The 27,898-nt window shown below is 46.5% G+C and overlaps 1 protein-coding gene across 1 annotated transcript; it reads right to left on the minus strand.

The window, feature by feature from the left end:
- Positions 1-8,246: 8,246 nt before the first annotated feature.
- Positions 8,247-18,972, minus strand: LOC135243692 (meteorin-like). Its single transcript, XM_064315684.1, has 4 exons — positions 17,157-18,972; positions 15,675-16,111; positions 13,734-13,793; positions 8,247-10,645 (listed from the first exon to the last, which is right to left on the minus strand). Exons 1-4 carry the CDS (start codon positions 17,255-17,257, stop codon positions 10,332-10,334), a joined length of 912 nt encoding a protein of 303 aa, XP_064171754.1. The 5' UTR covers positions 17,258-18,972; the 3' UTR covers positions 8,247-10,331.
- Positions 18,973-27,898: the final 8,926 nt, after the last annotated feature.

A 27,898-nucleotide genomic window follows, 5' to 3' on the forward strand; every position in this document is an offset into this window, starting at 1 on the left:
AGCCAGGATGTTGGGGAAATGAACTGCAGTTTTGAGAAAAAAATCTGAATCACACTTTATATAAACCCCAATGGTGAAAATGTTCTGAAAATGATGTCTGGCCTTAAATTATCGAACAGACAGCATGCAGGCCACTCTTAATTAGAATTTAAAAGGACCGGAAATAATCCAACATGTTTTACAATTGTTTTGAATATACAGAGCCTGTGTAGTGGGCTGTTTTCCTGATGACTGTGATGATTTGTTTTGTTGGAAATCAAAGGAAATTTCTTTTTTATTACAGTTTTTATTTTTGATAAGCCTCATTGCTTACCTGAGTAAAACATGAAATATGTTCTCATAAATCCAAAAAAAGACAGATGAAAGAAACTGGCCTGAAAGTATTCAGAGAGTCATGCCAAAGTATTCATGCCAATAATGTAAATGACGCATTTATGAGCTTATCCAGCGCTTACATTGATGCTCCATTCCAGAGCAGTTGAGTTAGGGGTCTGCTCAGGACCTTGACATGCCCGCGTTTGAACACCTCGACGAACAATCGGTCTCCTCTGGCTATTCACCTATATACACAGAACACCCACTGCACTGATGAGGAGCGCTGTCGTTTAAAAGCCTTGTTTCAACAGACACATACAAATGCGTTATTTTAATGACAAGTTGCACACGGTGCGGAAAGAAAAGAAAGAGATACAGCTGTGGATGCAGAGGAATGCGCGAGCGCTACTAGCCTCAAACCAGAATAATAATCGCAGCTTGGTACTCCTGCTCGGCCATGTCACCCTTTACACAGGGAAGCAGGATCATGTCAGTGACGCGTTAGTCCCAGGGATCCTGGGAAAGTAGAGGGAGGGCGAGTCTGACCGGTGCCAGCGCGGTCTCTGTGCCAAGCGCAGGGGGCAGCAGGCAGGGGCAGTGGGCAGGGCAGCAGGCAGGGAAGCGGGCATGGCAGCGGGTCGGGGCAGGGCAGCGGGCAGGACAGAGCAGGGGCAGGTAGGCAGTGGGCAGGGCAGCAGGCAGGGCAGCGGGCAGGGCAGCAGGCAGGGCAGCGGGTCGGGGCAGGGCAGCGGGCAGGATAGCGGGCAGGGGCAGCGGGCAGGGCAGCAGGCAGGGCAGCGGAAGAGGCAGTGGGTCGGGCAGCCGCAGGATGTGGGCAGCGGCAGGCGCAGGCAGGGCAGCGGGCAGGGCAGCGGGTAGGGGCAGCGGGCAGGGCAGCAGGCAGGGCAGCGGGCAGGGTAGTGGGCACTCGCTGAAGGAGCCAAATGTTGGCTCGGCCCGTCCCCTGGGCCGGAAGCGCGACGCGGGAGCGTACGACCTTTGACCTCAGATGACAGGGCCCTGGCAGCAGCTGTGGTGAACCGACCCCCAGGGGTCTTCCGCAGCGCGCCGCGATCAACATTCTTCCCACTTTCTCCGCCCCGGGACCGGTGAACTGGCCGTGTTTTCGTTCCCCTTGTTATTTTTCCGTCAGCCTTCGGAGCGAGTGCGGTGGGTCTTTATCATATTCGGGCTAAAGTAAATATTATCGAGGTTAATATCCGCAGACCTTTTTCAGTCGGCCGGAGTTTGGGTATCGCCAGGCTCACGCTCGCACACAGAGTCTCAGGCGGTTCTGGAGCCTCGAGCTGATTTCGTCTGGGGGAAGTATCCCTTTCATCCCGATGCGTTCCGGACCGATGAAGTGCCAATAGACACAAACGCAATAGAACTCTTGGATGTGACTGCACACCAGATTAACGGCTTGGCTCATGTCGGACTCGGCTTACGTCTAACAGGGCCCAATAAACGTCAGCCGTAGAGCGACAGTACTACAGACCGGGGCTGGGGGGGTAAGTCCTGTGGAGTCTTAAAGACCCTGCGTGGGTTTGTACTGCACAGGGTATCTGGACCTGGACCAGAGCAGGGCCAAATGTTATCTGTTAGAGTTGAATTAACACTGGACATTTTACTATGTAAATATACAGTATAAAGTCCTGGTGACAACTGGCAGGAAATATATGCTCCTTATAACAAACTCTTAAGTGCTTAATTTCTGACCCTAAACAGTATAGAAAGCTACAAACCATGTACAGTTTTCAAAGGTAAAACACCGCTCAGCAACGCCACCAATGACACTCAAATACAGTCTCACATTTTTTGTTTTGCATTATGTTGCGCATGAGTCATTGCTGTATAGTCTGTTATAATGCATGCAAGGCCCAATAAGCAGCTTACCGTGGGAAGTCCATGGCAAAAAAAGAACTTTAGTGGGATGAAAATGAGATGTTCATGTCCACGCAGGAAACGCACGCTTCTCTGTCTCCCGGGGTCTTCTTCTGTGGTGAAAGGGGGCCTTTGTTTCAAGAGCCGCCATTTCATTGATAGTGTTTGCTTAATGAAAGCAAATTTGCATTCCCCAGAAAACTCAGTTGGGGGGGCGGGGTGGGGGCAACAGGAAGTATGCATGGAATGCCCTGGGAACATGGCCGACGCGAAAGTGGAGTCAACACGGATTCAAAGCAGAGGGGGTTGGGGGGGATAGGTTCAAAGGGGAGGGGGTTTGGGGGGGAGGATTCAAAGGGGAGAGGGGCACAGACAGTGTTTGTTCATACATAATGGAATGGGAATGGGCAGGTTTTGCTCAAGCAGGGACAGGGAGAGGGTCCCCCCCCCCAATAATTGTACCTAAAAATATGTGTTTCAAAGTATAGAACCTTTTATATGAAGCTGGAGTGCATTGTAATGTTTGCTGAAACATCGCAGCCGGGTTAAAAGTGGGATGGCCCAGTGGCCGATTTGGCGGTCTTATTTCCTGCATTCCCTCGTCCAAAAATGCGGCAACCAAAGTGTTCCAAAAACCAGATCCAGTCCGATGTTTTATCTGGCGTGATGCATCGTAGCACCGTGTTTCGAACAAGTACACATTACATATTTACATGATGCTACACTGAATGCCATTTTGATGATGGGTTGGAAACAAAGAAATGTAGCAGAGTTTTCTGTGACAAAATATTTTTCTTTGTTTATTTTTCGAGAGTGAAAGTTGGGTAGGGAGAAAATGGAATTCAGCAATTTAAACATTTCAAGACTTCTGCATTCATCTTATTGTTCTACCTTTTCTGCTTTCCACTATTATCCATCAGCAAAGAAAGGGAGAAAAGAAAAAGAAATGGTGGGTTATCTCCTGTCCTGTCAGTCATGTACACCCTCTGAAATGCATTATTTTGGTAAGGATCATGTCACTGGTCAGCACCTCCTTCAGACTCCTTGGAAACTGCACGAAAACTGAAGTGAAAGAGGGGCAAATAGGAGGAGGAGAGAGGGAAAAAGAACTTCCTCAGTATGCAGAGGACGAAGCAGGGAGAGAGTATAAGAATGAACAGATAGGGTGGGAGTGAAAGATGAAGAAGAAAGAGGAAGAGAGGTTAGACAAGCAGGAATTTCATACGGAAGTGTTTCACGGAGGAGAAGACAGAACTAAGTAGTTCAAACAAATATTCTTTATTAAAGAGCTTGAAGTTTTTTTAGTGTAGGAAAAAGAATTCACAGCGCAGATTCAGTGCGGTAAGGCTCCAGCCGGAATGTGCGAGCGGTCACCTGATCCGCTGCCGGCCCTGAGGTTCTCACCAGATCTGGGGCAGAGGTCAACAGAGTTGTTTTAAGGGGGGGCGGGGGTGCACAGGATCACACACATTCTGGGAAATATGTTCTCCTTTTTTTTTTGCAGCGAGCGTTTTTAGCGACAGGGCCTGTGAGGAAAGCCCGACTCGTGTTCCTCATGAGGGAGCAGGTGCGCCTCTCTGCCGGGGATCTGGGCCAGCTGCCCCAGCTTTGAAAACCAAAGGTGAAAGCACTTTTAAACGAGAACCTGCTTTCTGATATGAAGCAGTGACCATGAAATCTCCACACTGAGGCTGAGGTTAACATCCATATTTACAGATGTCTTTATAGAGGCGTTCACATGCTTGCATGGTTTCAAACACACACACGCACACACACATGCGTGCACCCACACACATTCATTATACTAAAAATAGAAAACATTTTTAAAAACAACAGCCCATTACCATCCGCCCCGGGTCAGCTCGTAGCCCGTAGCATCCGCCCTCGGGTCAGCTCCTGTAGCGAGCATCCGCCTCGGTCAGCTCGTGGGCCCGTTAGCATCGCCTCGCGTCAGTCTCGTAGCCTTAGCATCCGCCCTCGCGGTCAGCTCCGTAGCGTAGCATCCGCCTCGCGTCACCTAAGCCCGCTAGCATCTGCCCTCGTGGTCAGCTCACGAGCGTAGATCCGCCACGCAGCTCTCAAAGCCCGTTAGTATCCGCCTCGCGCACTCAAAGCCCGTTAGCATCCCGGCCCTCGCGGTCAGCTCTCGTAGCCCGTTAGCATCCCGGCCCTCGTGGTCAGCTCCGTACCCGTAGCATCCGGCCCTCGTCAGCCCCTATGCCCTAGCACCGCCCTCGCGGTCAGCCCTTATAGCCGTTAGCACCGCCTCGGGTCAGCTTCAAACCCCGTTAGCATCCCGGCCCTCGTGGTCAGCCCTATAGCCCTTTAGCATCCCAGCCCTCGCGGTCAGCTCTACTGTGGCATCCGGCCCTCGTCAGCTCGTGCACGCGCCTGCCATCCCGCTAATGCGCCACCGTGGGGGAGTCGCGCGGTCAGCTGTTTGCACTGGGAGCGGAGAGGACCGGTGAGGAGATGAAGGGGTGGCGAGCGTTTCAGTCATTTTGGCGGGAAAACCAGAGGGCCCCACGTCCTGGGGTCCTGACCCCCCCCTTTCCACCTCCCCAAACATCCAACCACCCCCCGTCCCCGCCCCCCGGTCACCAGCGCCAATTCCAGTACAGCACCATGACGGACTCCCCTCCATCGCATTCTGCAGAGGATTACGGCCATCTGCAGGCTGTTCCAAAACAAGAGCAATACCCCCTAACCCCCTTACCCCCGGCCTCAGCCTGCAGAGGAATAACAGCTCCATGTCCACGCTCTCCTGACTCTATCTGCCAAAATCTGAGCCAAGGATGCACTGTGATCTCTGCTGTCAAATTTAAAAATCAGATACCTACATTTCTAGGCTAAGAACACTCCGGGCCACGGGCTCGAAATTACACCTGTGTTAAGCTCATAATGTCGTTAATTACATTATTTGCATTGCATTGCATTGCTTTAGCTGACACCCCTGAGCGGTTTATAATTGTGAATGAATTTACATGCATCTGCCTGAGTAATGCTGCCCCCAGGTTCACAGACCTGGCTGTAACTCTCCCAGACCAGAGGGCCAGACCAGAGACGCTGGAGTATGTGTACTCAAAGTCATGCTCAAAGATTTATTTGACCATGAGTAGTTTCCTTTTTTTGTTACAATGGCTAATGGCATCTTGTGCAGATGCCATTAGCCAAAGCCAATGGCATTTACTGAAGTATTGCCCAGGGGGGTAATGGCTTGAACAAATCAGCAAATGATCTCAAATGATTATGAGAAACACTTTGCCCCGCACCATTCCCTGTGAGACACACACACCAGGCCCTGTGAGACACACACACACACACACACACACTAGGCCCTGTGGGACACACAAACACACCAGGCCCTATGGCACACACACACACACACACACACACATACCAGGCCCTGTGGGACACACACACACACCATGCCCTATGGCACACACACACACACACACACACACACACACACACCAGGCCCTGCGGGACGACACACACACACACCAGGCCCTGCGGGACACACACACACACCAGGCCCTGTGGGACACACACACCAGCCCTGCGGGACACACACACACACCAGGCCCTGCAGGACACACACACACACACACACACACCAGGCCCTGCGGGACACACACACACACCAGGCCCTGCGGGACACACACACACACCAGGCCCTGTGGGACACACACACACACCAGGCCCTATGGACACACACACACACACACACCAGACCCTGCGGGACACACACACACACCAGGCCCTGTGGCACACACACACACACACACACCAGGCCCTGTGGGACACACACACACACCAGGCCCTATGGCACACACACACACCACACCAGGCCCTGCGGACACACACACACACACACACACACACACACACACACACACCAGGCCCTGCGGGACGCACACACACACCAGGCCCTGCGGGACGCACACACACACGGGGATGAGTGGAGGCAGAGAGTAAGCCCCGAGCAATCTGGAGAGGGTAAGCTAATTCTCATCCCCATGGGAACAGAGGGAGGGAGCAGAGGGGGGCGTCAGTGGGAAGGCTTTTAATTTCCTACAGGGGAAAAGAATCCTGGCCTACAGAACCCTGTAAAATATCACATGACCTAACTGATTTGGCTGTACTGGAGCTGCAGCCCTGGCAGATGAATCGTTGTGATCATTTAGTAGCACTTTAATTTTGATCAAATTGTGCCATTTAAGGAAAGGAAGGCAAATAGTCATTTCTTGCCTCTGACTACTGAGAGCATTTGAGCTCTTGAGCAACTGCCAAAAGCCCATGGGCATATGGAAAACCTCTAAACTGAACTAGAAAATGAATCTAGTGAAATGCGAGAATGCAGATGTTGAATTGCGGGAGCACATTTTTTCCCTGACCTCACTGAAAAGAATTGCCAAAAATTCCAAATTCTCTTCAACATTATTAGTCATGCCACAGCCCCACGTTGTATAGGTATTGAACCCTCTCATGAGAAATGTGTAGAATGTTTGAGCTTTTCTGTTAATGAGGGATAAAATATCAGAGTGCAGATTACCACAGCTGCTCAGTCCCAATGATTACGGTTCCTCCTTTTGAATTCTTTGAAGTGGTCTCTGCTGAAACATTGGTTGACGTTACTTCTACTAAATAAGTATTTCACTTAGCCTGTCCTTATATACTAGCAACCAACAATAGCTCATTAACTACTAGAAATGCAATCGTTCAGCCTCTTCTTAAGAAGCATTTATTAGACAACAATACATTGAGCCATTATAGACCCAATTTCCAAGCTTTCATTTTCATCTAAGATCATGTAAAATAAATGTAGCTGATCAGCAGACTGGCTTCATGAATGGAAATGGTCTCGGAGAAGTTTCAGTCTGGTTTTAGAAACCTCCATAAAGCTAAACTACTACTAAAACTGTTCTGCTGGAAGTGATGAATGTAATACTGCTAGCTGTTGATGTGGGGGACTCCATTTTAGATCTTTTGTACCTCAGTACTGCACTTGACACTGTGGATCACCATATCCAGCTTGATTGTCTTAAACACTGGGGTGGTATCTCTGGCACTGTTTACTGGAAATTCCAGGTCCTCTCTTGCAAAAGTGACTTGTGGTTCTGTCCCAGGGGCAATTTTATATGTTGCCCTTAGGGCATATCATTCACTGACACAATATAATCTCCCATTGTCATGCGGATTAGGTTTAACTTTCCATAAACCCCAATAATTTAAATCAGGTTCCCTTCATAACTGTTTTGAAGACAGTCAGAATTGGATGCCGTTCAAATTTTCTAGAACTGAATGCTAACAACACTGAAGTTATTCTCATTGGTCCTAACTGCATGAATGCCAAAATTGTGAATTAATTAGATTCTCCATTGCCCAATGTAACCTCAAGTTGTTATTCATGCTTTTATTTAATCACGCTTTGATTACTATAAATCTTTACATACTCATCTTGCTCAACAGAACCTAAATTACAACTAGCCCAGAACGTTGCTGCCAGATTCCTTGGCAGGACTAATAAGATAAAGCATATCAGCCCCATTTTAGCCTCCATTCACTGGCTTCTACAGTTTAGGATTGATTTTAAGATTTTATTGCTCACTTTTAAAGCACGTTGTGGTCTAGGTGCAAGCTACATTACCAAACTTTTAACTCCTCTGTGTGGAGTTTGCATGTTTGCCCGTGTCCACGTGAGTTTCATCCATGTCCAGTCCAAAGACATGCAGATAGGCTAATTGCCCATAGGTATGAGTGTGTGAATGAATGGTGAGTGTGCCCTGTGATAGATTGGTGGCCTGTCCAGGGTGTATTCCTGACTCTCGCCCAATGCATTCTGGGATAGGCTCCAGCACCCCCCGCGACCCTGTGCAGGATAAGCAGGCATAGATAATGGTATAAGATTATTATAGTTATTATTTCATTAGCCTTTTGGGTAGTGAATGGGGGATTTAGTTCTTCTAAAACCATACATTATATATCCTGGAAAATTATATACCTGAAAAAACTGATATACCTGAAAAATGCAAAAGACCACACTGTTTCATATTTAGATGTTATATATTTTGTTCACATACAGCTGTTCACATTATGTGTTGCTTTTCCTGGCATATTTTTGCTCAAGCCCTTTGACATGAGCAATATACACAAATATTAACATTGATAAACATTTAAACGGAAGTAAAACTGGCAGTATAGAGCTCTTTCACACACAACTAGAACACACTTTAATTTGATGTCCTTACATAAACGCGGTGGACTTTACAGATATGGAACAGTAAACTCAATACTAAATAAACTCTTACTAAAATGTGCAACCAGAACAGCAGCATTCCTTTTGTGGCCTAAATTCAATCTTTCCATAACGATGACTAACAAAGTTAAGCTTGTGCTGTGTTTCTTTTCACACTTACAAAACATGAACATCGTGACAACAAAAAAAAGTTTAAAAAAAAAAAAAAGTTGCATAAGAGTCAAAAAATGAAACAAAAAAAAAAAAAAAAAAAAGTTGCATAAGAGTCAAAAAATGAAACAATCGCTCAAATTGTTTTTTTTAAAGATCATAGAATATAGAATGCTGCAATAAGATTGAACACAGGCCAAAGACCTCCGTTGGACTCCATCAAAAGTTCCCAAACAAGGCAAAATCACTGTCATTTTCAGCTTATATCTGTTAAAACATAAAGAAATACAATAGCGTGGAATTCAGTGGTCATTATTAATGGCCAAAATTATACATTAGAACACATTAGACAAGTACACAAGAACACGTCATCTTGGGCACATCGGATAAGCTTAGAAATAGGTCATGTGACCTCCAGCACTTCCTGTCTGCATGAGAACAGGAAACTCTGGGAAGCAACTCAGAGACATGCTTGGCAATTATGGCCAACATAGATATTTAAAGTCAGAAAATTACAGCAAACAAACAAATAAAAAATACCTTTCCTGAAGATAACAGAGCCATCCTGCAGAGAAAGATTTCTTGGTAAAGACAGACTGGTTCAACAAGATTAACTGCTAGGTCTAGATACACATAATACCTGAAGTACGTACAATACAAACATTTATTAAAAACTGATATAGCTTTATTTATACAGGGTCATCAAGAAAAAGTGCAACCCTGTGTTCAGTAAAAATAAAAACATGTATGGTTACCAGAATAACAGACCTTGTCATATAAAATTTAAGACAGTCTGCCCATGGAAACTAGCAAAGCTAGCTTTGGTGTCACCATAGTAATATATTAAATTCTGTGTACTCATCCCCACATATAGGCAACATCATATCATTTTTTTCATTTGGTTTCCAAATTTCTCAGTGCTTGGATCATAGATATTTCCTACAAGTTCCCTTTTCCTCAGCAGTGCAAGTCAAAATCTTAAAAGCTTGGCTCCCCCATTTCCTCTGAGTGGAACCTTCCCATCTTACCCATGGTCCTTTGCCTGAGACAGGACCAACCAACAAATAAACGGGGGAGTGAGATGCTTATAACGTACACATTTTTATCTTTTAGGACACCGTCAATACTTCAAGAACAATGAAAATGATGAAAAAAATAAATCTATGGATCAGTTCTATTCATTCAACCAACCTTGATTCACTGACAGCTGACCAATTTTATTTTATATTTTATATTATATCGCAGGTTCCACAAACGCAAGAAAGAGGTAAGTCATTACTTTCCTGAGTATTTTTTGTAATCCCTTACGGTGATGAAAATCTAATGATGTAATGACCACACAGGGCAGCACAGTCCTTGTTGAGTCTGCTCTGTCCAGCATTGGCAGGTGCCTTTCAGCCACGGGCCTGCCCGTCTCCCCCACAGCAGACTAAAGGCTGGACCAATCACAGCGAACGGAACGCTGGGTCATCGACTGCTTGGCCCGGAATGTTCTTCAGCTGTCAGACACTACTCCACCCAGGACACAGCTCCTGGATCTCCCTGAGGATGCAGGGACTGAGGGGCTGTTACGGCAGCTGGGGTGAAAGGTCACACAGGACCCAAAACGGCGGGGCCCACGGTGCCTGAGCCCACGGGAGGGCCCGTCCGGCCCCGAGCGACGCCCGTCCCCGGGACTGGAGGGACGGTGGCAGACCTGGTCTGGCAGGCGAGGGGCGTGGCCTCAGTCAGACGGCAGCTCGCAGGGGATACGCCCCGCCCCCTCGGCCAGGTCATAGGCCCGGCGGAAGTCCCTGTAGCGCGGCGCGCAGCCCAGCCACGCCTCGCCGAAGCGGACCCGGCCGGTGAACAGGAAGCTGCCGGGGCCGGGCCGGACGCCGCAGCTCAGCGGCGTGCGGACCTCGCCGGCCTTCGCCAGGCGCCCCGCGCCCGAGAACAGCACGCGCTTCTGCCGGAACACCCGCGAGGCCGCCACCCGGATGACCGAGGTCTGGAGGTCCCGGTCGTCCGACACCGAACGAATGGTCCCGCGCACCACTGCAAATACACAGGAAAAACGCACTGTAAATCTCCACTGCAATACCACAGGAAAAACGCACTGTAAATCTCCACTGCAAATACACAGGAAAAACGCAGTATAAATCTCCACTGCAAATACACAGGAAAAACGCACTGTAAATCTCCACTGCAAACACACAGGAAAAACGCACTGTAAATCTCCACTGCAAATACACAGGAAAAACGCACTGTAAATCTCCACTGCAAATACACAGGAAAAACGCACTGTAAATCTCCACTGCAAACACACAGGAAAAACGCACTGTAAATCTCCACTGCAATATCACAGGAAAAACGCACTGTAAATCTCCACTGCAAATACACAGGAAAAACGCACTGTAAATCTCCACTGCAAATACACAGGAAAAACGCACTGTAAATCTCCACTGCAATACCACAGGAAAAACGCACTGTAAATCTCCACTGCAATACCACAGGAAAAATACAACAATACAAATACAATACAAAAATACACAAATACAGATTTTTACTAACTTTGATGAAAGGAATGAACTAAGATCGACTTTGAGAATGGTTGATATTGTCTGTTTTTAGAGGTTTAAGCACCTATTTATGCGGACTTTAAAGACACTTTACCCATGGACAATATACTTTATTTGGAGACGTTAGGGGGGGGAAAAAAGTCACTTAAGTCAGTTATTGAAAGAACTACAACATCCTCAGTTCAGCTTGTCCTCGTCACACCTGCTGCTGTCATTTGAAATTGGGAAATGAGAGCGGTTGACCCCATAGATTACAAAATCCCCACTATTCCCCTAAACCTGGCTATGCCATCCTATTCTTCCCTTCCCATTACATCTCTATTAAAGTTTTAAGGATTGTTCTGAACACTGTGGGGGCTGAGTGGAAGTCGCTCTGTCTGAACTCCGACCCCCAGACTGCACTGGGGGGTTGGGCAGGATTAGGTGAACGTCATCATTGCTAGCGGGACCCAGTCCTCCTCATTTCCCTCAAGCGTTCAGGCTGAAGTAGCTCACTCCAGAGCTCGGGAGAGCCACACCTCTATGGTGGCAGTGTAGTAAGATGGGTAAGGAGCTAGTCTTGTAAACTAAAGGTCACAGGTTCGATTTCGACACTGCCGTTGTACCCTTGAGCAGGGTACTTAACCCGCATTGCTTCAGTATATAAATCCAGATGTATAAATGGATGCAATGTAAATGCTATGTAAAACGTTGTGTAAGTTTCTCTGGATAAGAGCGCCTACTAAATGCCTGTAGTGTCTGCAAAACCACCGTGGGCTTTGAACTCTTGACACGTATCAAATGGAGCTTCGTGTTAACAAGGAGATTTTTTTGTGTAAAAAAGCCAAAGACACATCCAAAACATATTTGGAACTGTTGCTTTAAATCACATGACAGAGACCCGCTACTGCTGGGTATCATCAGGGATATATTTAAACATATTTTTTGCTACAAAAATAGCTACTGAATAAATGTATAAACTGAATGTCTTAATATCCATCCATGGATGTGTAGGTTGTTTTGCAGGGGGTATGCAGAAAAATTAGGCAAGCAGCTCATATAACATATGAAATATGTTCAAAAACACACATTTGAAATAGAGTTGATTACTGGGTATGGTACCAGAAGGCACCGCTGACAGTTCAGATCATTGTTTAAGGTTTAAAGTTGCGATTAAGGTTTAAAGTGTCAATCCGTAATTTTTTTAACATTAAAAAATAATACCTTCTCACAATGGCATTTTTGTAGCAGTGTCGATTCAGTGTGTTTGCGTTCATAAACCGCTCCACAGCTGCGAGCATGCGCACCCGTAGCATATTCAAATTTGATGACGCACGCGCATGACAACTGCCGAAGGGCGGGCGAGTGAAACCAGGCGCCCCCTGCAGGATCTCCGCCAACAGGCTAACACGCCTAAACTCCGCCTTTTCGCACTTTCACTGAGTTGAGAACTTGTGAAAAAAAATTGTGAACATGAGCATAGCTACGAACATTGTACTTCCACAGTCTGTCATACCCGACCTTAGCTCACTTATTTGTCGCGGCTGATGTCTCTAACAGTAAAACTTATCAAAAGTACCCACGTGTTGACGCTTTAGGTCTGATACTGCTCAATATTACCGTGTCGGACGACATTGCTGACAGTCTTACAGGCTTACACCCCCTGGCAAACTATGCCGCTGTGTTTCAAATGTAACTGGAATTTGGAGCATAAAAACTGTTGTGACCACCAGTGACCAGAGATCGCGCTAAATCCACCAAAACTGGATTTAGCACTTTAAAGGCATGCTATGCAGACTTTTCTTAGCCTTGCTGTGGTTCTGTGTTTACAATCAAAGAAGTCTCCTCCTCCATCTTCAACCTAGCCCACTCACCCCGAGTATCCATTACATTACAGGCATTTAGCAGACGCTTTTATCCAGAGCGACTTACACAATTTTTTGCATCCATTTATACAGCTGGATTCATACTGAAGCAATGCAGGGTAAATACCTTGCTCAAGGGTACAACAGTAGTGTCCTACCCAGGAATCAAACCTTGCTCTTTAGGTTACAAGACCAGTTCCTTACCCATTACACTACACTGCTGCCACGAGTACCCAATTGTGGCCATCTAGCTACCTAATGTAGCCAGTTGGATGGATAGAGGTAACGTTACTTACAGGACAAACAGAAAGACATGGCAATTCTTTTCCTCCCCCTTGTGAACTTCAGCTGTCACCATTGAGGAAAAGCAATTCCAAAGTTTGAACAAACCCTTCCGGCTTGTCGTTTGGTTATTTTATAATTTTTCTAAACAAAAATCCTGCAAAGTAAGCCTTTAAGGTTATGATTAAGATTTATGGTTTAAGGCTGTGATTATGATTTAAGGTTATGGTTAAGGTCTGAGATTGTGATTAAGGTTTATGGTTTAAGGCTGTAAATAAGGTTTAAGGTTTATGGTTTAAGGCTGTGATTAAGGTTTATACTTTAAGGCTGTAAATTAGGTTAAAGGTTTATGGTTTAAGGTTGTGATTAAGGTTTATGGGTTAAGACTTAAGGTTGTAATTTAGGACTAAGGCCTTCGGGGAAAGGGCAGAAACTCACCAAAGTCACTGGTGCAGACGGCCATCAGTATTTCTGTGTCATTGCAGGGCCTACAGGCACCTGACAGGAAAAGAGGGGGGAGGGGGGGGTGTTAGTCACACAGAAAATGCAGAGCCTTCACAGCAATGGGAAAATAAAGATTTTATGCCCTGAAATTTCGACAACAACATGAAACAGGGCCAGAGAGGTTGACGGTAAACTCTCACTCCTAAAATGCAAAAAAACAAACATTAACATTTCAGGTGCAAATGTAAGACTAGAACAGAGCCTAGAGGTCCAGGTCCAACAGGAATAAATTATAATAATTAACTTGTGCTTCCTAGAAGGTATCAAAGTGATTTCCAAACAAAAGGTGAAAGCAAAGAATAAACAAACATTGAAGTAAATTATATTAATGGAGTAAATGAAGACAAAACAAAAGCAAGTGCAGTGTGAAATGTGAATGAGACAGGTAAAGCAAAAAAAAAAAACATCAGGTAAAGACAATAAATTTACCATGAATTAAGGTCAAACAGACAAGTTTTAAATGCAAAAGTTGAAAAGCAGGAGTCAGTACCCAGAACATCTGTTTGTTTTATGGCTAAAATCTGGGTGGGGGGGTGGGGGGTGGGAGGGTGGGTGATGGGGCGACACACAGGCCATCCCAGCCTAAGGGGGGGGGGGGTGGGCAGGGGATGTGATGGGGCGACACACAGGCCATCCCAGCCTGGGGGGGGGGGGGCGAATCAGATAAAACCGTTGCACGCGGGAAAGAACGGAGACGTTTACAGTCCCAGTCGCGCTTGGAGTAGAGGCACCGGGCTCTCCCTCCGAGACTTTGTGGCACGCAGCTGCTCTGTCAGGCCCGCCCGTTCAAACGGACGCTAAAAGGCACGTCTTTCCGCCCCCCCCCCCGGAATAAACCCGCGCGCGACCGCAACCTTTCGGTTTCGGCTCCAATTCCACTGAACAAGGGGGAAGAGAAACGCTTTACCCCCAAAATTCTCCCAAATTACCGGAGCCCTATCCCGTGGGACCCCCCACTGCAGTCACTGATCAGACAGGGTGAATTCCTGGAGACAAGCACCCCTGCTGGGGTGAAAGAAAAGGGAAGGGGAGCATCCCAGCTGAAGGTGGGCCTCTCTGTCACCAGGGCAACCGGGCTAATCCTTCAGTTCTCATGTGCGTGTGCCTGAATGGAAGCCCCGCCCCCCTGGCCCCTCAGGGAAACTCTGGCTAATTTTCTCCCCTCTTCCTCCCCATTTCCTCTGTGTGTGTGTGTGTGTGGGGGGGGGGACTCACACTCCATCAGGAATGCCCTGGAGCACAGGCCAAAAGCCAACCCTCTGTTTGTGGTGGATTTGGAGACCTTTTGAGGCCGCACCTCGCCAAACCTGGCACTGAGGGGCTTAACCCAATCCGGAGGAACAGGTAGGGTCCACTGAGTTACTTGGAGTGTCATTTTCTTGCTTTAATCCATGAACTCAAGAAAACCCCTCTGACTGCCATTATAAAGTCAGCAGGTTATCAGAAATTTTGGTAAGTAGCTAACAAATTCTTCACGCCATACAGAAACAATCTTGGCCAATCAGAAACTAGAACTTAAATAATATTTTTTTTTAACTCCAGAAAGTCACTTATTCTTTTAAGCCCACCCTACTGCAAAGTGTGTCGTTTTTGGCTAAAGGCAGAACACAGCAATTCCAATTAAACCCATATGCCGTAAGAAATTCACAAGAAAAAAGGAGAGGTATCTATAAATGCTGATATGTTTGATTATAATGTAATGTAATATATGCTCATAGATGTATAGGGTTATTTTTCTCCCACTGTTTGAGCAGGGAGATGCTTCCACTGGTTTTTGGGCTCAGTATTTCATTGTGACAGAGTCTCAGTAAAAATAAATATAAAAATAAAACTGAACTGGATTTAACAGGGATACGCAAGCACGCAAACACTCACCTCCGCCGCTGACGGGGTCAGAGGTCAGGGCTGGCCGCGTGCCCCAGTCCCCGCGCAGCTCGTAGCGGAAGGCCGCGATTCGCCGGCTGATGTCCTGATGGGGCGTGGCCTGCAGGAAGAGGGTCACGCCCTCCTCGGGCCGCCGGTGGACGCAGAGCACCCCGGGGGGGCGGGCGGGGTCGGGCCGGTCCCCCGCCAGGAGCTCCAGGACCCCGCCGCGCTCCAGGTACAGCTGGGCCCCCCCGAAGCTCTCAGCGGGCCTGATGCAGGCAGTGATGTGGCCCCCGGGGCCAGCCCCTCTGGGCCCCGCTGCGGGGGAGGGCAGCCGGGGGGACAGCGCGAGCCGCAGCGCCCCCTTCGGGTAGAGCCAGTCCAGCGAGCCCTCCGAGCAGCGGAGCGCGATCTGCTCCACGCTGCCCGGCGGCTGGGACAGCCCGCTGTGAGGAGAGAGGGGACGTTAGAACCCCACCGCCAAATCCATTTACGCAGACCAGGCTAATGGAGTACAGCACTGGACAGTTTCTATGCATTTACACAGACCCAGCTAATGGAGTACAGCACCGAGCAGTTTCTATGCACTTGCGCAGACCCAGCTAATGGAGTACAGCACTGGGCAGTTTCTATGCATTTACGCAGACCTGGCTAACGGAGTACAGCACTGGGCAGTTTCTATGCATTTACGCAGACCCAGCTAATGGAGTACAGCACCGGGTAGTTTCTATGCATTTAAGCAGACCCAGCTAATGGAGTACAGCACTGGGCAGTTTCTATGCACTTGCGCAGACCCAGCTAATGGAGTACAGCACTGGGCAGTTTCTTGTGCATTTACGCAGACCCAGCAAATGGAGTACAGCACCGATCAGTTTCTATGCACTTGCGCAGACCCAGCTAATGGAGTACAGCGCTGGGCAGTTTCTATGCATTTACGCAGACCTGGCTAACGGAGTACAGCACTAGGCAGTTTCTATGCATTTACGGAGACCCGGCTAATGGAGTACAGCACCGGGTAGTTTCTATGCATTTACGCAAACAGCCAGGCAGAACACATTCCACACATATCCCTACATCAACCATCCAGCCACAAGTGACAGAACTAATTCCAAAGCCATATTAAAGCAGGCTAAACCAGAACATTACGGTAAGGACGTAATTATATTATGCAAAGGAACATGTGGAAGAAACCAACTCAACATAAAAGGCTTGCACACAACAGAACGTGTCTTAAATATATATCTATGTGTGTTTTATCTAATTATATTCTTGAGATTATTGCGCAGATTCGTATTAGGTCCAGAGGACAAGACCACCCCTACGACCAGTTCATCAACCGACCGACAGCCTGAGAACTAAAGCGCATTTCTCTCATCCAGGTGGAACATTAGGCAGAGTACGAGTCTTGGAGCCAGAACTTAGCCGTTTACGAGGTGAAAATCCAAATACTTTCACATGTTAATAACAACCATCCATTAAACGTGAACTTGCCTTCCTCTCCAGCTGCATTGGTCTTCTGAGTAGCTGGAAAAAGCCGTGTCAAAAATCAGCCAAAGTTGGATCCACGCGATGTATACCCGAAAGGGAGGCATTTTTAAACGAATTGACGTAGTAGCAACGAGTAAAAAAACGGTAATGTTTTAACCGCTCCTATCTCCTGTAGTTTTTCCTTTGGCAAAAAAGCGTGACTTCTTTTTAATTTTATCCAGCGACAGAAAGATCGACAAATTCCATAATTCGACTGTTGCCTAGTGAACTACCACTATCCCACCTACAACTGACGGACTGAGCAGTCGCGTTTGAGTAAGATTCGTAGAATCTACATGCTTAACTCCTCCATCACCCTCCCCTACCACACTGACAACTGTTGTGAATGGTGGTTAGAGGCGACGGGAGTTTTAGTGTGGTACACAGAATGACTTCGTCCAATTGGAATGGGGAGAACAGTAACCTTAAACCACTGACGGGACAGAGACGGGTACCAGGGGTGTGGTTTGTCACGCAGATCAGTTCATTAAATGACTGACCACCAAAGCAGAATTCTAATAAATTTGGCGAGGGGGCGTAAATTTTACATACTCGGTCCTGTAATTCGTAATTGCATTTTTTGTATTAGGTAGCCAATTCTGGATTCGTTTACATATTAACGTGAAACTAGCCCGCGTAAGTAGGCTATGTGCCTGTCTGTTATTGTTGGAGACTGATGGTTGATAAAGTGATGTAAATCCATAGAGAACACTACATGTATTAGGCTTCTGTACGTATAGCTTAAGTGCAACAAATGTTAAGCGCTAAATAAGGGAGCAGAATGAGTTTAAGATCTCATGATATCGGTGAGATACAGACATCACAAAACAGCAATGTGCCAATATTCAAGTATTTTATGACCGATTCTTCCTGTAACGCATTTTTACATAATGTAGTCTATTAGGGCTTAAGAAAACATACCTTATGAATTCACTCAGCGCACCACTGTAGCGTAGGCCTATGGCATTGTCCAATGCAACATTTTAGTTAAATCGTTTTAAGGTTTTAAACGGATATGCTGATTGACAAAACGTAGTTGTCATAAATTATAACATATTTCCCCTGGTACATTTATATATAAAACAAGTAGACTTTATAGATTAAAAGACGAGTAACCCGCCAAAATAAATTGACCCGAGACGGGTTTTTGTTGCAGGGCCTTTGTGTTTCTCCCTCCATTTCAAAACAAAAGAGAAAAACGCGGACAGAGACAGCTGTGGCCCTGGCAAGGTGTTCCTTAGTTTGAGAACTTGGCCACGGAAAAAAGATATAGGCTAGGACTTTCAAGTTTTAGAAAAAAATTGATCACTGTGAACGCGTGTAGCCTATTTTGATAATCAGAATAGTTGCACAGTACGAATTTACTAATTGGTCAGGTATATCAGAAAATATTAGCCTCGAATCAACGATTTTTGAAAACAAAATAAATATTTTTTTGCAAACCAAAGCATACGATTGTTGTGTGTTTGCCCGACTGCACTATTTCCATTGATGAACGCCCGACAGCGATCATTTAAGATGCTTGTAATCGATAATGTCACACAATTTACAATAGGACATTATAGGCAGTGTTGCCAACGATTTTCTATGGGGATGGCAAGCATCCCCCTCCATCCTTTTCAAGGAGTTCAGCGAATCAATACTCAGCGCGCCTAAACTAACAAAGCAAATCAGCACCTTTTCAGCTGTGCGACGTCTGTGACAGCCCAGTCTAATTAGCCGCATCGCTTTAACTTTTAAAAGGCTGCTTTTGCGCATCGGCCGCCCCACCTCCCCCTTGTCCAGAACCAATCTTTTGTAGCCCCCTCCTGGAAACCGCCTAGAGGGGGGCGGTGCCGACCAATCTATGCCTCATTGCGGGTCCCTTAGGGCAGCCCGTTAACCGGCAGAATGTAAATCAAATGTTTTAACATTCTTCTACAGCGCCCGCCAAAACCGGAGACAATAGACCTCAACATCTGTTACTCAAAATAGCTCCATTGAAAACTTTGCCGCGCTGTAGAGCACCTGTTTCCATCCTGCTTAAGAAGCGGTGAAATCTGCCTTTCTAAAATGATAAACCTATACCTAGCCTACTTTGCTTTTAACGAGCATGGTTAATTAAAGCCATGTACGCAAATTCTAATGGAACTCATGAACCCTATCTGGTCACGATTTCATTATTGCTGCCAGTAATAGTTGTAGGACCTGGCTAATTTCAAACACCTTTTAGCTTGTAGGCTAGGGCAGGTCATTTCTTATTAATCTTACATGGAAATCCTCTATTTCAGATTTTGTTAAGACCAAGATAATGTACAAAATAATAATTAGGGAAAGATCATTGGGAAACATGTGCACACCAGTAATCGCTATCTGACAGATAAAGACACCGAACAGTCAATGCGAACAAAAAGTAGACTATAGGTTCCCAGTGTAATTATTAATAATTATATCAGATTACACTATTGGATTCAGTAGGCCTGCTCTTGTACCCATCAAAGAACATGGGTCTGAGAATGGAGGGAAACAGACAGGCAGAGGAACAAAGTCAGAGGCAGCCAGAGGGAGGGAGAGAGAGAGAGAGAGCAGAGGAAGAGATGGGGCAGATTAGCGCTGTCATTCTCGCCCCCTTACAGTAACCTGCGGCCTCGTCAGACTCGTGTTGGCATCACTGCCCTCTGACCCCTACCCGCTATGCGCCCTGCCAGCTCGCTGTATTAGAACTCAATAAAATATTATTTTGTGGCGGGACCCCCACCCATCTCCATGCAAAGTGACTGCGGAGGGAGGGAGGGGGGTGGGGTGGGGGGGGAGGGTGAGCTTTGCCGAGCTTTCATCTGAGTGGCGGCGAAAGGAGGTGTACGAGGGTCTGACCAGTATGAAGGGCCAGAGAGAGAGAGAGAGAGAGAGAGAGAGAGAGAGAGAGAGAGAGACAGAGAGAGAGAGAGAGAGAGAGAGACCCTCCAGTAGGACAAAGGACCAAAGGATAATAGCAAATAAATAGCTTGTTATGTTGCTCTGATTTTCGTCCCTGTTTTGTGTTTCGTTTGCTTTGTGTGCTACCGCGTTTGTTTCAGTCTCCCGTACAGGTGGAGGTGATTCTCGGAAGATGCGCTGGAGAGGAGAGACAACCCTCTTCTGGAGACGCGTGCAGCCGAGGACGCCAATGGCCATCGTCTGGCAACCAGACTGAGGGGTAGGATGTCTATTGCTGAGGACTCTGCAGAGCAGCATTATTAAAAAGATACAGGACTACATATAGATAATGTGCATCTTTTACCATTATCCACTATTCACTGTCTGCTATCTGCTGATCCTGATACACTATCAACTCTCAAATTACAGCCTTTTAATGTAATGTGCTTGTTAGATTGCCAACTTGTAGCCTATGTGTTACATCGTAGTTATGGCAAATTATTTTGGATAAGAGTGCAGATTGTAAGGACAGTCAGTGATTACCCCAATTCATACTTTGGAACATCTATGGGGGATTGGTCTTCTTTGTGGTTGTGGTTATTTTTGAAGTGTCTCAGTGTTGCATCCGTTAGTTTGCACCTGGTTACTGTAATGCAGGCGGGTTTTGGGACATAGCACGCTTTCATGTCACCACACAATGAACGTTCCTTCCAGAGCAATGCTAATGCCAGCTAAATGGTTTCTCCAGGTGCAAGGTGTACCCATGAGCATCCAGGAAAATAAATAAAAGTGTGCACCAAATGCTGGAATGCAAAAGTTTATTCCTCCTCAGTGCAGATGAGATGACCACACAGTAATGTATTTCAGACAGAGCGGTGGAATACAGTGTTGTTATCAGTGTAATGTCAGTACAGTTCTAAAGGAGTATGCAGTTCTTGGGGGGAGGGGGAGGGGGTGGGGGAGCTGAATGAGGAAAGGGAGCCTGGGGTGGTTGGGGTGGGGGGGTTGAGCTGAGTGAGGTAACTGAGCTAGCTGCTGGGGCAGGGTGTGTCCCTAAAACTCCCCTCAGGAACAGTGTGCAGGATATGGGTGGGCTATAAAATTATAAAAGAATAAGAGTAGTTCCTGCATGTATGGCATCTCTCATCTGCGCAGTCAACCTTCCCTCAGCGCTAGACACAGCTCCTTCCTCCCCAGTCTTCCTCAGGAGCCCGGGAGGAGAGGGAGCTCAGACAGCAGACGGGCAGTTCTGAGGGCACACTGAGAGTGAGCCGCTAAATGCTGCTGTGAGGCGTCTGTGTCTCCATGGGGCTTCACCCCCCACTCTCTTCCCCGTCCCCCGCCCCACAACACCACCCTAGGGAGGCTTGCGGCATTCAGCTGTGACCTCTGACCCAGCAGTAATAATTTGATTAGGACCGCGGAGAGGGTGACTGACGGAAAAGGTTCGGAAGCAGGGCTCGGGCAGGGGTTGGGTGGTGGGTGGTGAGTCGGGGCTGGGCGGTGGGGGCGGGGGGTGGGTGGTGGGTGGTGAGTCGGGGATCACTGTTATGAAACCCCCCCCTGTTCTTGGAAGACGGATTACATCTGGGGCCTAAAGCTATGGACAGGCCTCAGCTCAGACCAGGATAAGGGAGACCTCACAGTTCAGACTTAGGCACAGGGCTGGCTGCTTTGTAATATGAGCAATATCAAAGGTGAAGCATGGAGTGAAATTTCAGGCCTTCAAAGAAGAACATGCATCAACAGCTCCTCTGAAGGGTCAGCCACCTATATGATAGGATTGGTCAATTAACTGCCCAATTCTATGAAAACACTTTAAAAAAAATAAAAAATTCTACAAATAAGTAAGATTTGAGCTGTGAATCTATGGCGGATCAGAGTCTTGACTTGGAAACTTAAGTCTTGATTGCACACCACCTGGTTAACAGTAAATATATCCACAGCTTGCATTAAACCGCCATTACCAGCCTACTGCTTTTCTGACTAATGTAATTTTAGAGTCCAGAGTGGAGAGTGGAACTCTTTTCCTTGACGATACCATGGGGAGAGCGCGATAAACAGGAACTGGAGAACGTTCATAACGGCCCTCCAACAAACGTTGTTCGCCAGGTGAACAGCCAGTTGATGAATGAATGAGGAATGAGGATCCTTAACGAGAGAGTGATCCTTAATGAAAGAGCGATCCTTGACGAGAGAAAGATCCTTGATGAGAAACATCCACAGAATTTTTGAATTCATTGCCTCTGTGTATATGAAGCCCTTCTAAATTCAGATTAAGGAAACTGCACACTGAAATGTTACCCGAGAAGTGAGGCAGTGGGAGAGTTTTGATTTCGTCCAGCACTAGAACACCTGATTCAGCAAGTCACTTAATCATCCTCCGAATTTAAGAGATGAACTTGGTCTGTAACTGCTGGAGCCCACACTGGCTCTTCTCGGATGAGGCTGGGAAGGCTTGCTGTCTGTAGTCATCTCAGTCATCTAAGCGTGAGAGGTCATGTGGGTCAAGTTAGCGTGAGAGGTCACAAGGGAGCAGCAGTGTGGCCTAATGAGACCATGAGCAAAGGAAAAAACACATTAGCCACAGAGAAGACAACTAAAGAACATACTGTACAATTATGGATATAAAGGTCTGATTAGACTATGCTGTAAAAAATTGTATTTAATAAAATCAGAATGATCAGATATCCTCAAAAATATAATAGAAATAAAAAAAATAATAATAATAACTTGGTCCTTTGGTCCAAAAAACTTCCAATAACTTGAAAGTAAAACATAGTTAAATAATCCAGTGCTGGTCATATGAAAAGCTCTTCAAAAATAAAATCTATCATTTTAATTCATGAAATGTGTGGAGAAACAGCCATGTTGTTGGGAAGAAGAGGTTTGATTATTTAAAGACTGTAGGTATACTAGTTTGGAGGAGGAATATTTATTATACTTATATTCCATAACCGTGCTGTCTGTCCCAACAGTGGCAATTTTCATTTCCTTGTAACGTTGAAAAAGCCAGTGTCTGATCAAGTAACGTAGACAATTTCCAAAAACACAAATATAAATTGTAAAGGGATCTGTTGTCTGCAAAAACTTACTGTCACACGCCAAGCGTGACACCCCTGGAAGGGAGATGCGGCAGGTGCCGGGGAACACCGTTGTCTGTCGCCTGGAGAGAGAGCGAGCGCACCCACACAAACACGAAATAAAATAAACACCATCTTCACCCTTCCCCCTCATGGGTTCCGGGCAAAAACAATAAACTAAAACAACAAGCCAAAATAACAAAGACAAAAGAAAGTAAAACGACGCGACCACTTCCCCGTTTGCCGCCCGTAGCTGACCCGCCTTCCCGGCCTGGTCCAGCTCCTCCAGCATCCCAGCTGAGGATTCCTTCCTTTTTCTTTAGTGCTCAAACAAAAACGAAATGAAAACCATAACTGTGCTCTCGGTGTTAGCTCCCGGTCTCGGCCCCAAACTGTGAGAGAGCAGCACACCTTTAAGCACCTGGGCTGATTAGCTAACGCAACCCAGGTGCGTGTGCTCTCTCCACCAGCCGGCGCAGCCGAGACCAATCCGCCTCTCCGGCGGACCGACTGCTACACATCGATAAATACATTTATAAATAAATAAATAAACAAACGTTGGAATATTAGCAAAGAAGCCCTTGGAAAGTAGTAATTCCCCAGCTGAGTTTGCAGATGGCCCCCCTCCCCCCCCCCCTCCCTTGTTTACCCAGTGCAGCTCCCCTGAGTTCCCATTAGAGCGTAATGATGTGCGTGGGAAGGCCCTGGGAAAGGGTGTCGGCTTTCACAGGAGCTTCACAGGAGCTTCACAGGAGCTTCACAGGGGCTCCCCCCGCAGATAACCCGCTCTGGGGGCCGTGCTTGTGTCGGCCCCTCCCACCCCTGGCCTTTCATTGCTGTTGGGAGAAACGTCATCTCCCCCATCCCCGTGCCTCTTCCAAAACCAGCACCTGCACAGCAAACTGTCAGTCCTAAAACCAGTTATATATGCACATACTGGAATTTGGTTTAACAACAGTTATTTATCATAGACATGAAGAGAGTAAAAAAGGAAAACTCAAACACACTCTAATCCTCATATTTATTAAAAAATATTGTTTGTATCCACGTCTATCATCAGATTAAATGTTAATATTTAATGTTAAATTCTTTATGCTTTAGTTCAGCAGCAAACCATTTTAGAAGGTCTATACTGAACTTTTAATTTGTTTTTTTCGTGTATAAGGTGTTGCAAATATCTTGACTTTGAAATTGAACACTCATGAGCAAATATCATCAGCTCTGACAAGTATTTAGAGATTACCCTGGATAAATAGGTGAGACATGACCAATAATCCCATCCCCAAGGAGGATGTGTGCCGTATATTTAAAAAAACGAACAGGAGGTAACATGGGTTAAACTGGATTAGCAGAAGTGCTTGAAAGATAAGGGCGGTAAACTCAAAATAGGCAGGTGGAATGTCACAATGAGAGAATAAACATCCACTCTCTGTGATGTCACAGTGAGAGAAAGCATGTCCTCTCTCTGTGATGTCACAGTGAGAGAAGGAATGTCTGCTCTAAGTGATGTCACAGTGAGAGACGGAATGTCCACTCTCAGTTATGTCACAGTGAGATAGTGTACACTCTCATTGATGCCACAGTGAGGATGGAGCATTCACTTTCAATGAATCTGATTCCCTGGGACTACACCACATTCCACTCCCACAGACTGGATGGACTGGCCTCCAGTACACCTCATGGGGCTCAAAGGGGGAAGATTCTTGAGGACAGAAGCCAACCCGGGCAAACCTACACACTGTCTGGATCAACAGAGAAACCAATCAAAGGTTAGGCAGGGAGCCATCATGGCCAAAAAAAAGAGAGTTTTATGATATATTTGATTGTCCTTTAAAGGGAAAGCTCCCTTTCTGGAGTTTTTAGCATTATTTCAGTTTTAGTGTTTTAAATACATTTTTTTAAAATTATAATAGTTTTATCTGAAATATCCTTTATTGCACACAATAACTCTCTGGGCTAATCAGAAACATACACTAAATCTGAAATAAAATTTGAAAAACTCCAAAAAGTGAACTATCCCTTTAAATTACATATATTGCCAACAATCAATATAATTTGTTGTCGGCACAGTATATTTTACCATAGGCATATCGGAGTTGTGAAGTATTTCAAATACATCTTGGCATGTGTGTAATACAGGTTGGTTGCCACTTTGTATGGTTTATACATCTGCACCGCAACCTGCACCTCCTCCATTTAGATTGTAGTTTGACTGTAACTTTTGTCTTCTAGTTTTGTAGTCTCTGATGTGTAGTTTATATGTTTTCTAATTATTGGATTATTTATTTTAACAAGACCTTGCAAGTCAGCCTTATGCAAATGGGCCTTACATGAATAAACTCACAGGGGCCACACATCCACCCCTGCCTACCGTGACTGATTTGTGGTCATGGGAGGTTGCCAAGACAACATACAGATCAGTACAGATGAGTGCTTCTGAGACACTGTTTATGTTTCATACACATCCACATGAAAATAGAAACACCAACTCACCACTATAAGAAAACCACTGCTATAACCCAAGAGCTGCTTGTTTATGTTTGGACTTATTATTTTTACCCCAACTGACAACATAATTTTGACTTAATAACTGGACCCTATCCTACACAGCCTGTCCTTAGGACAGCCTAAGAAAACATTGCTTTATATGCTTTATATCAACAGAATTCTTTATCTTTACAGCACCCAATAAATTTTGCAAAAAATTCGAACAGATCTCCAGATCCAGTACAAGGTTTTCAAAAACTCTTTGAAATATAGTTGGCACATGCTGAGAAATTCTGTCGTTCTCATACTTAAATCCCCCAAACCCCCACCCCCACCCCGGGAACGGCTTCGGTCCCACGGCGGTATCTCTCACGCGGGGCAGATAAGCATTCAGCCGGAAAATAAATGGTGTTTACAAAGCAACGGGGCTGACAGAGTGTCAACAGGGCTAATTCAGGATAGCTGGCTTGTCCTGTTCCTGCTGTCTAACGCTACATAAGACCGGCAAAATGACTGCACTGCTGAGAAACAAACAGAGAAAGATCCACATGACGCTGCGCTCTGCGCAGGGAGTCTCCCTGCTGAGTGTGTGGGGTTTAGTGGAGCTGTGTAAGACAGGCTGCTGTGTGTGTGGGGTTTAGTGGAGCTGTGTAAGACAGGCTGCTGCGTGTGTGGGGTTTAGTGTGCGTGTGTGGGGTTTAGTGGAGCTGTGTAAGACAGGCTGCTGCGTGTGTGGGGTTTAGTGTGCATGTGTGGGGTTTAGTGTGCGTGTGTGGTTGAGTGGAGCTGTGTAACACAGGCTGGCCCAGACGGACTAAAGCAGAGCACAGGGACATGAGAAAAACAAACTGCGAACACACCAGAGACAGTGAGAAAGAAACAGGCCAGAAATGTCTGGAGGTCTCTGTGGGTGTCCCACCTTAAATAAATACTTAACACTACAAATAATGGAGGGTTCCTCTTTTTTCCCCCTTTCACAGATAGATGCCTTATGGGTTTGTGTTGTGATCCAGTTTAAAACTGAACTTAAATGACTCTGCATCTGCGCTGCCATCGTCTACCAGACGATGAGCAGAGTGGATTGTTGTTTAATCTCAGAAAAAGGCCAGGCTTTCGTTCACAGCCCGTTTTTCCCCTGCTCGCTCCGTAAAACCAGGCCAGCGTGGTTCAGAGGGGAAGCTGTGGCTCCAGCACAGCTTCCAGGACGGGCCCTGAAGGGTCGGGTTTCAGAAGGCTCTCATTTTCATGTTTCGTTCTTGGAAAAGCGGCACAGTTTTCTCTGGAGCGGATCACCAGCAGGTAAACCTTTCACTTGAAGGAGTGACCGCCTTTCGAAGCCGGGTCCGAGGACGAGGGAAGGGGAGGGCAGGCGGACCCTGCCCCGTAGGCCGCGCCTTGAAGCCTGTGGTGCCTTCTGAACCGCTCCTCAAGTGACGACCCCCATCAGCCCAGCAACTGAGCAAGCTCCGCTCCCATCCATCACGCCGGGTAGGAATAACACAGAGTCTCTCAGACCTGGTGTAGTATTGGATGTGTTACCGTCTGAGCCTTTCAGGAAGGTTAGGAAGATGGCCACACTGAAGACCTACAGATATTCCGGTGTGTGGAACTGGTACTGAAAACATGTCAAGAAAAATTAGTTCTAGCCACACACTGCTCAAAAATTAGACCAAAGTCAGTTTGCAAACATTCCTGTTTTCTTCCATAAATACAAAAGTGAAATGTGAGAAAGTACAATATTTTAGCCCTTGCAATTGCCTTCAGTTGGAGTATTGGTGGCTGGCAATTCAGATTGTTGGCAGTAAACATTTGTAAGACCAATTAACTTAATGAGAAAGACCATTAATGAAAAGTAGTGAATCTTTCCCCATTCTCTCCAGATGGATTCTGGGAAGGAGGAGGGCTCCCACATTGGGGGGGATTCTGTGTGAATGTGATCCTGAGAGAGGAGACCCATCTGGGGAGCCCCATGTCTCCACTTCCACAGCAGTGAACACCCCACCCCAACACCCACTCACTCCATATCTCTCTCACTCTCTCTCTCTCTGAGCCCTCCTCATTCCTTAGAGCAGAGCTTCTTTGTGCTATTGTCAGGCCACAGTATTGTGGCTGAGGGGGGTCATTATTGTTTGCATAAAACATGATTAGCCTGTGTATTTCCCTGCACACACACTTTGTCCCGCAGACAGAAATGGCTGGGAACAATGGGCACATGCCAATGGTGCAATTCACCCCCCGCCC

Source organism: Anguilla rostrata, chromosome 17 (genome assembly GCF_018555375.3).
Source record: "Anguilla rostrata isolate EN2019 chromosome 17, ASM1855537v3, whole genome shotgun sequence".
Lineage (NCBI taxonomy): Eukaryota > Metazoa > Chordata > Actinopteri > Anguilliformes > Anguillidae > Anguilla > Anguilla rostrata.

Excerpts from the sequence above, each read along its gene's own strand:
- LOC135243692 (XM_064315684.1), bottom strand. The coding sequence starts at position 17,257 with ATGCCTCCCTTTCGGGTATACATCGCGTGGATCCAACTTTGGCTGATT. Across the intron at positions 16,112-17,156 it reads CAATGCAGCTGGAGAGGAAG|CGGGCTGTCCCAGCCGCCGG; the intron begins GCAAGTTCACGT and ends CTCTCCTCACAG. Across the intron at positions 13,794-15,674 it reads TGACCCCGTCAGCGGCGGAG|GTGCCTGTAGGCCCTGCAAT; the intron begins GTGAGTGTTTGC and ends TTTTCCTGTCAG.